The 10,094-nt window shown below is 37.2% G+C and overlaps 1 protein-coding gene across 1 annotated transcript; it reads left to right on the top strand.

Moving 5' to 3' along the window:
* Positions 1-6: 6 nt before the first annotated feature.
* LOC127427037 (aquaporin-8-like) lies at positions 7-2,712 on the top strand. Its single transcript, XM_051674345.1, has 5 exons — positions 7-263; positions 704-830; positions 1,017-1,231; positions 1,705-1,839; positions 2,425-2,712. The coding sequence occupies exons 1-5, from the start codon at positions 7-9 to the stop codon at positions 2,465-2,467; spliced, it is 777 nt and encodes a 258-aa protein (XP_051530305.1). The 3' UTR covers positions 2,468-2,712.
* The last annotated feature ends 7,382 nt before the right edge of the window (positions 2,713-10,094 follow it).

The raw sequence follows: 10,094 nt of genomic DNA, 5'->3' as shown, positions 1-10,094 counted from the left end.
GACAAAATGACATCGTCAAAGTCAGAGCTCTTTACTGTGGCCTCTGGCGATGGAGGGGACAGTCTTCAAGGTCAGCCCAAGAGGGTGTCCTTCTTTGAGCACTACATTCAGCCATGCCTGGCGGAGATTCTCGGCTCCACTCTCTTCATGTTTGTGGGCTGTGTGTCAGTCATGGGCAACGTTGGCATCAGTGGGAGCATCCAGCCTGCCCTGGCACATGGACTAGCACTGGCTATAGCAATTGCAATTTTGGGGGAAATCAGGTAACTGTTATATGTTGAGTTTTCTGTGTTTGATTCGTCATTTGACTAAACTTATGTAATCAGAAGAAAGGAATAATGTCACTGGAATTGCATTTTTATAAAAAAATACATTTTATTTATACATTTCTAAAGACATTACATTATAATTAACATGGCACATTAAAATGTTTACTCTGCAAAATTATTATTGCTCATTCATGCATTTAAATGCTTATATAAATTTATTTTTTAATGTTTAATTACAATTTAAAAGGGAAAACTGGGAATTTCAAATTTATTTCTGGTAAGAAAACATTCAAAAATGTACTCTTTTTAAAGTTGTTAGCCTGTTTTATTTATTTTAGAAAGCAACATTTAGTCATTCATTCTTGAACATAACTGTCATATAATTTCTGCGTGTCTGTCTACACATTAATTGATTATGTCATATTGCCTTCCAGTGGCGGTCACTTTAATCCAGCTGTGTCTGTGTGTGTTTACCTCATTGGAGGAATGGAATTAATTCTCCTTGTGCCATACGTGCTCTCACAAATGTTAGGTGGACTGATTGCCGCTGGACTTGCCAAAGTACGTGTGTCAACGTCTGTATCTCTGTGCAATAAAGTTTGTAACTTGAATTGGTGAAGTCTTATTGCTAAATGGCTGTAAACAAGGATTTACACTTGCAGCAATGTAACTGAAACCATCTCTTATTTAGTGATGCAAGAGATCCCTAGACTTTGTTTGCGTTTTTTTCTTTGTTAATTTCTTTAGGCTGTCACTACAAGCATAGCATATGGAAATGCATCTGGAGCAGCATTCAATGCAGTTCAGTCCACTGATGGCATTGGCTCTGCAACTGTGGCAGAGATGATCATGACACTCTTCTTGACCATGGTTGTCAGCATGGGTGCTATAAATGGAAGGACCCGAAGTCATCTTGCTCCTTTCTGCATTGGACTTACTGTGACTGCAAATATCTTGGCTGGGTAGGAAACCAATATTTAATTCAAAGGCATATAAATGTGAAAAAAATTTTTTTATCTATTTGGTAACACTTTACAATAAGGTTGTATTCATTAGGATCAGTAAATGCAATAGTTGACAAACTAATAATGTAAAATTCTTGGTTAATGTTAGTTTATAACATTAGTTTATATAAGTAAACATACTTTTTTTTATTTATTTTTTTTGGTTAGTTTTGCATAACATTAGTTAATGCATTATGAACTAACATGAAGAAACAATAAACAATTGAATTTTGATAAATTAATATTAACCAAGATTAATAAGTGCTGTAAAAATATTGTTCATTGTTAGTTCATGATACCTAATGAATTAACTAATTGTAACCATTTATTTAGTTAGTTATGTAATTCTAAAATTAAAATAAAAGTTTAGTTCAGTACAGTGTTTTGCAGATATACATATTTAATGTATTTGCCTAATTTGTCAAAAAAAGGGGTGGAATCTCTGGAGCATGTATGAATCCAGCACGGGCATTTGGGCCAGCGTTGGTGTCTGGTTACTGGGCCCACCACTGGATATATTGGGTGGGACCTTTGACTGGGGCTCTGGTCACTGTCAGCTTTGTGAGGTATTCTTACAACTCACTTTTTCCTAACACAGTGAATTATTTTCTATTCTGCATGTAGAGAGAGTGAAATGTCATTTAATATATCACCTTTGTCATAGTTTTTTTAATTGACTGCACAATGCAACCATAAAATGCTTATTTAATCTTGACAAACTGCACATCATTAGAGTATTTACTACATAACATTACTGATGGATTCGCAAATGTGTACTTCACATTTCTTTAGAAAGAATTATCATTACATAAATTGTCTATTTTCCACTACTAAGAGTTGAAACACTCTCTTATGATGTGTGTTAAGATTGAGGGCACTCTTAGAGTGTTTTGAGGACTGAAAAGCCAGATATTATGATTTATATGTTATTTATTGAATTTTGGCCATACTATGTTTATCAAAACTGAAACTGACTGAATTTTAGTACTGCTAAAACTGAAAGAGGAATTTAAATTTGATATAAAAACATTATCTATATTACAAATTATTATATTTCTGTGTTTACAATTTGATTCTGTGCTTTCGATCTTGATATATTATATCTGATATTACATTCTGAGTATTATAATAAATTATTTGATTCATTCTAGGTTGATAATGGGAGACAAGAAGATCCGTGTTGTTTTTAAATGATCGAGGTGGGACCTCTGAAGATCCCATGCCTAAAGCTTTTAATTCAAGATAACTTGTAAAGTTATGTAAAGCATTGTGTGATATTGTTCAACATTTATACTAGTGTACTCTACAAAATTTTTCAGTATTCTGCTGCTTCATTGTATCTTTCAAGAATGTATTTGTTGTTTTAGTTTTTATATAGCCTGCCATTAGGTATTCCAATATTTTATATTAATAAACACAGTCTTTTGTTAGATCTTGCCTGAATGCATTTCTTTACTTTGTTGAAATATGTAAATATGCAGCACCCCAAAACAAGAATGAGGAAATCATTTTTCTAAAACATTTTACCATTATAACAGTGGAATGACAACATATCAGGGCATTATGTACAGGTACAGTGTTTAAATTCTGCCTGCTATGAATGAAGATCAAATCAATCCCTTCTGATTGAGAGATTTGATCAATTTCTTCAAAGATATCCAGAGCATATTAACAGAATTTATGAAGCATTCATCAGCTCATATCACATTTCAGCTCAAAGTTCACCTTGGAAATTTAACAAATTCCATGTGACGTTTAATTATGCCATTTGGATTGAAAGCATTTACACCCAAGGCCAGGCAGTTATGATCCGCTTGACAACAAAATCAATAACACAGAGTTCATAGTAGGAGAAAAACAGGCCAAATGTAACCGGTGATGCAACATACATCTGATATGGGAATAAACAAATATGTCTTGCTCAGACTGATGCATGTTTAGTAAAAAATTTTTATAAACATGCTCAAAAGGTTATTGTGTGTTGCTTGAAGAACATATTCATACTGTATTATCCTACAATAGTTTTGTCTATTGCTCATGCAATGATGTGAATGTAAATATGTGAATAACCTTCCATTCATTCCAGACATAGTATTTACGTTAAAGAAGGATGCAGAACAGTGGAAGTTATATTTACCATTTCTGTCCAATCTCTCCTAAAACTTATGCTTGATTGTATGTTTTGCTGAATCATTCAATCTACACTGCAATGCATCACACCTTTAGGGACTGAAGAGTGATTCATGGTCGATCAGGAAATGTTGGCTTCGTTATCAGAAAGAGAGGATCTAGCTGGCCCAACAGTCAGTTACTTATTGCACTTGGTGGTGCAGAAGCCCAGGTGACAATGGAAGGAGAAATGTTAGAGCTCGAAGAGTTGTACAAAACCTTGCTGATTAAAAACACAGCCAAGCCTCTGGGCAAGTATGAGAGAGTCATTCAGCTATGTGTTGCTGAGCTGATGGGCACGGTGTTTTTTTGTCTTCACTGGCTGTGTGTCTGTGATTGACAATGTGGAGGCAGCAGGCAGGCTAGAGCCACCGCTGGTGCACGGTTTGGCAGTAGCTGTGTTGGTAGCATGTATGGCAAAAATCAGATAAGAAAGAATATTGGAGATTTTTATGCATTGTTTTGCCTTTTTAAGAAGAATTTGTATTACTTTATGATTTGAACGACATAATTTAAGTTCAATTAATTATTTTACCTGCTTTACAACTGTTTTAGTGTACAATGATCTTGGGATATATATATCATTTCTTGATTGGTTGACATTTAACAGAAGATTTGCAGTAAAATAATTGCAGGAATATTCCCCTAAAGTATACTTAGGTTACATTAATATATGTCAAACTGTTTGGATGTCCTGCAATTCAAAAAGAGCTCTGATATTGATTTGATCGCAAATGAGCTCACTTGAATGTAATTTTTCTTTGCAGCGGATCACATTTCAACCCTCCTTTCACCATTGCTATCTATTTATGTGGTGGAATGCAGCTGACGATGGTCATTCCTTACCTTATCAGTCAGTTTGTCAGAGGTGTGAATAATAAATAGAGCCACTTCTTTCAGGAATACAGCAAATAATATTGTTTCTTTCCATAGGACAAGACACAAAGTGGTGTTCTATTCATGAAAAATAAGATACTTTACTGTAATATAATGCAAACAATGCTGAATAGACAACTATTTGTCAAGGTTAAGACATCACATGAGAACTCCATGCTATTAGAGCAGCCTTTGATATTCTTAAATCTGACGAACAACTGGTAAAGGCTGTATTTGCTGAAATTGCCATGACATGTCTAGTAACTGGTGGTGCTGCTGGGGGCAGTCGATGGAAGAGCAAAAGCCCCCTGGTGCCGTTCATGGTGGGCTGCACTGTTATTATCAACATTCTGGCAGGGTGAGTCAAGAAAATACAATAAATCCTAATTCTAATGCTGCCTGTAATGCACTCAAGCGTGCCTCTATCTTGTTTATTTAATAGGGGTTATATTTCTGGCATCTGTTTGAATCGTGCAAGAGCTTTTGGACCTGCACTGATGGCTAACTACTGGATTGGTCCAATAGGTGGAGGTCTGGTGGCTGCTGCACTCGTAAAGTCAGTTTGCCTTGTTTCCCTAAAGATATGAGTTAAAAGCCTATCTAATGCTTAAGATTTAAGTGACCAACACTGTTATGGATTTTCCATGTTAAGTAGTAATTGTTACAGTAAGACTTACTCTCCTGTTTTAACAGGCTTCTGCTGGGAGATGAGAAGATACGGGTTGTATTGAAATGAAATGGGAGGCAGTCCATGATGTTATTTATATATATATATTTTTCATCTTCATGTTTTATACTTTTGTCTGAACAGCATCCATTGCATTTAAAACTGTGAATCACTCTGCTTGTTTTTATGATATAAACAAGCATAAAATACTGATGCTGCCCATGGCTCTCTAACTCTCCTTTTTTCCCCCAGTAGATGTCAGTAAATACTTTGTTTACTGCAGCTTTAATATGACCTATCCTCCTAATGCCTGTTAATAATGTTTCACATATGAGAGTGGCTTATCTTAGAAAGGCCCCAGTTTATACATTACTAGAAGTACAGTAGCCTCATTATGCCACATTTGCCATATTGTTTTGACAGGATCACTACGTTGTAAAGTATTGCAAGTTTCCCATTATAGAACAATAACAAAAAAGTGTATTACATCATTTTATTGCAGCTATCATCTAAATATATCGAAACCACATCAATAATTATGTTAAAAAGGTTTTCTGATCCAGGGACGGCGCCAGAAGTGTGGCACGGGGTGCCAGCTGCCACCCTAAAAATGAGCTTTACCACAGCACTTACCAACCCAACTCGGACCCCGCTTGCGTCCTGGAGACGGAGTGCAACGGCTTAACCCGTCTATGTTGCGCATGGTCCATAACAACATTCCCCAAAACAAATTATTGAAAAAAAAAAAAAATTATTGGATGCAACCCCTTACAGGACTCTTGCCACCCCTGGCAAAAAAATCCTGGACATGCCCCTGTTCTGATCTGTTATACTAAATTTAACTTGTCAGGTAACCATATCAAAAGAAATTTTTAGATACATGCTTTTATGACATTCCAAAGAAAATGTATGAAAATCTTCTTATTAATCCATTAAATCCAATAACGACATCAGTATTGATTATTATTATTATTTAAGCATGAGTAGGCCACAATGTCATTCTCACAGAAATAATCTAATTGCCTACAATATCATTTATGTTTAGGTCTTTACCAAAAAATATTTAACGTATTATTCTTGATTTTTAACTTTATATTTACATTATAACCTGTGTATCCTCATGAAATATCTATGCTGCTTTTCAGATATATTTTGTAGATAGGGCAGTAGTCTGCTGCGCAAACACTTCATTGTGCCTTTCATTATCATCATCAACATCATCATCATCATCAGGGCCATAGCAAGGAATTCTGGGTCTCCTGACTATATATTGCTCTGGGCCCCTTACCTATTAAAGAAATACATGTTCGAATTTGTTTTAGGTCCCCCTGTACCTTTGGGCCCCTAGAATTATTACCACCTTTCATCATCATCATCATCATCATCATCATCACTCTTTTCATTACTCTAAATTAGGCTACTTTTGAGCAGTTTCACTTATTTAGTTAGTTAGTTAGTTAGTTAGTTAATTTTTTTCCCTAATAAAAAGTGACAAATATTGTCAGTATTAGTTGCAAGACTGAAATGAACAAAAACGTAGGCCTATAGCCTACACATAGACACTGTTAAGATTTGGAAAAGACACTGCACCCACAGACGTCGCATTAAGTTATCTGCTTTGAATGAACGTAAATGACCTATTCAAGACAGACTTTCTCACGTAGGCTTCACTCAAAAAAGCAAACAAATATTTCATTCTATTTTCTTACTTACGCATTTTAATTGAAACTGAATTGAGTAGGTCTAATGGTGAAACAACCTATTGCTACATTTTATGCACATTTGTTTATTCCTCCCCTTTTCTCCCCAATTTGGAATGCCCAATTCCAAATGCGCTTTAAATCCTCGTGGTGGCGTAGGACGAATCTCAGTTGCTTCTGTCTGAGACCGTCAATCCGCGCATTTTATCACGTGGCTTGTTGAGCGCATTACTGTGGAGACATAGCGCGTGTGGTTCTACACTGCATCCACGCACAACTCACCACGCGCCCCACCGGGAGCGAGAACCACACATTATAGCGACCACGAGGAGGTTACCCCATGTGACTCTACCCTCCCTAGCAACCAGGCCAATTTTGTTGCTTAGGAGACCTGACTGGAGTCATTCAACACGCACTGGATTCAAGCTCGCGACTCCAGGGGTAGTGGTCAGCGTCTTTACTCGCTGAGCTACCCAGGCCCCCTTTTATGCACATTATTAATATTTTTCATATAGAAATTGAAATGCAAAAGTGGTGACCGGCGTTAGCTACAGGCAGGCGCGGACTTTCCCGGTGGCCCGGCCGCGAAATGGGGCCGTTATGGAGAACGCGCCACAGAAAGGCGCAGCGATATGCAGAAAAGGACAGCACCCGCCACCCCCCGCTCAACAACTTTTGGGCCAGTTTCTATGTAAAATCCCGGGCCGAATTTTCTTCCCAGTCCGCCCCTGGCTACAGTGGTTGGTTGGCACAACTGCACAACAGACCTTTAATCATTAATTAAGTCAGTAAATATTTGGTGACATTGAATGTGTTTGTTTTTTTACCTAAGAACCTAAGCTTTTATTTGCACCTAATTGGAGTATAATGTTTGTTCCCCAAGAGATATTCAACAAAGAATAAAAAATGTGCCAACCAACCTCAGTCTCCCCTAAATAAAGTACTGCGCACCTTGAAAGCTCCCGTTTAAAAAAATGTATTTGTATTTTTTTATTCTGTCTGGGAGCTTTCAATGTGCGGTTCCTCTATTTACTTTTTTGAGAAGTGGCATATTCGCTTGTGAGTGGCATGTGCCACTAAAGTTGTGGCACATGCTGGATTTTCTGGCACATCCAGTGGCATATCTGGTTTTTAGTGGCACGTTCCATTGAATTTTATGGCATTTTTGGTCGTTAGAGGCATGCACCACTGAAGTTTGTGTCACATCTGGACGACTGACACATGCCACTGTATTTGAAGGCATATTGTAGACGTTGTCAACGATACGCACCGGTTTAGTTTACGGAAGTGTGGCGCGCAGACAATGTATAAATCATGTTGCTTCCTGACTTTAGCTTTTAGCAGGCTAACCGCACAAAGCCCAAAATTATTGTTTTACACTGTAGTTTAGGTCTGTCTCGTGTTACGTTGTAATACGCGTTATGCATGAAATGTATTTTGTTTTCTTGTAATAAAGACATTGACATTTAATAACTCATGTCTGTCTTTTATAACTTTGCTTAAACAACATAGGCGTTTTATTTTGTAAATGTCACTGTCTTCAGGGCAGTGGTAGCTCAGCGGTTAAGGCTCTGGGTTACTGATCAGAAGGTTGAGGGTTCAAGCCCCAGCACTGCCAAGATGCCACTGTTGGGCCCTTGAGCAAGGCCCTTAACCCTATCTGCTCCAGGGGTGCCATATCATGGCTGACCCTGCACTCTGACCCCAGCCTAGCTGGGATATGTGAAAAAGAAGAATTTCACCGTATATGTGCAAATGTATAATGTGTGATAAATAAAGAAAATTATTAAATTATAATTATCTTCTGACAGCTTAACTATTTAAACTGCTTAACTTTTCACTATATTTGTATGGTTAATATGTCATTCTGATCACAATGTGTGATTGCATCTTTCTGAGTCCTAGAGTGATGGCTACAGATTTGCCACGAAGAATGTACGATCAAGGTTTGGCTTAGATCATTTGTAGACTAGCAATGTGGCAAGATACAGTGGCACCTTTTGTCCTTTGTCTGGAATGACATGTGAAAAGCCCCTACAGTTGAAATCACAAGTGTTGAGGTCAAGGAGAAGAGAAGAAAGTGGGAGATGAAGTTTGGGACACATATGTTTTTTTTTTTTTTTTTATCTTTATCAGATCACATAAAGAGAGATTATGTGTCTTCACACACAGAGATGCTATCTGTGCCTTTAACTGTTCACACACACATACACTGGCAGCTAAAGTTTGGAATAATGTTCAGATTTTGCTCTTATGGAAAGAAATTGGTACTTTTATTCACCAAAGTGGCATTCAACTGATCACAATGTATAGTCAGGACATTAATAACGTGACAAATTACTATTACAATTTGAAAAAAAATGTTCAGAACTTCTTAAACTACTTCAAAGAGTTCTCATCAAAAAATCCTCCACATGCAGCAATGACAGCTTTGCAGATCCTTGGCATTCCAGCTGTCAGTTTATCCAGATACTCAGGTGACATTTCACCTCACGCTTCCTGTAGCACTTGCCATAGATGTGGCTGTCTTGCTGGGCTTTTCTCACACACCTTACAGTCTAGCTGATCCCACAAAAGCTCAATGGGGTTAAGATCCATAACACTCTTTTCCAATTATCTGTTGTCCAATGTCTGTGTTTCTTTGCCCACTCTAACATTTTCTTTTTGTTTTTCTGTTTCAAAAGTGGCTTTTTCTTTGCAATTCTTCCCATAAGGCTTACACCCCTGAGTCTTCTCTTACCTGTTGTACATGAAACTGGTGTTGAGCGAGTAGAATTCAATGAAGCTGTCAGCTGAGGACATGTGAGGCATCAATTTCTCAAACTAGAGACTATGATGTACTTATCCTCTTGTTTAGTTGTACATCTGGCCTTCCACATCTCTTTCTGTCCTTGTTAGAGCCAGTTGTCTTTTGTCTTTGAAGACTGTAGTTACACCTTTGTATGAAATCTTCAGTTTTTTGGCAATTTCAAACATTGTATAGCCTTCATTCCTTAAAACAATGATTGACTGATGAGTTTCTAGAGAAAGCTGTTTCTTTTTCGCCATTTTTGACCTAATATTGACCTTAAGACATGCCAGTCTGTTGCATTCTGTGGCAACTCAAAAACAAACACAAAGACAATGTTAAGCTTCATTTAACGAACCAAATAGCTTTCAACCGTGTTTGATATAATGGCAAGTGATTTTTTAGTACCAAATTAGCAATTTAGCATGATTACTCAAGGATAAGGTGTTGGAGTGATGGCTGCTGGAAATGGGGCCTGTCTAGATTTGATCAAAAATGACTTTTTTCAAATAGTGATGGTGCTGTTTTTACATCAGTTATGTCCTGACTATACTTTGTGATTAGCTGAATGCCACTTTGGTGAATTAAATTACCAATTTCCTTCCGAAACAGCAAAATCTG

This window comes from Myxocyprinus asiaticus, chromosome 36 (assembly GCF_019703515.2).
Source record: "Myxocyprinus asiaticus isolate MX2 ecotype Aquarium Trade chromosome 36, UBuf_Myxa_2, whole genome shotgun sequence".
NCBI classification, from domain to species: domain Eukaryota; kingdom Metazoa; phylum Chordata; class Actinopteri; order Cypriniformes; family Catostomidae; genus Myxocyprinus; species Myxocyprinus asiaticus.
Note: the sequence above shows the minus strand (reverse complement) of the source record. Positions and strands in the feature narration are given on the sequence as shown.

What these genes read in the sequence shown, in the direction of transcription:
- LOC127427037 (XM_051674345.1), top strand. Translation starts at nt 7, where the DNA reads ATGACATCGTCAAAGTCAGAGCTCTTTACTGTGGCCTCTGGCGATGGA. An exon ending in TTGCCGCTGGACTTGCCAAA is followed by an intron (nt 831 to 1,016) that starts GTACGTGTGTCA and finishes TAATTTCTTTAG; the next exon opens with GCTGTCACTACAAGCATAGC. An exon ending in ACTGCAAATATCTTGGCTGG is followed by an intron (nt 1,232 to 1,704) that starts GTAGGAAACCAA and finishes TGTCAAAAAAAG; the next exon opens with GGGTGGAATCTCTGGAGCAT.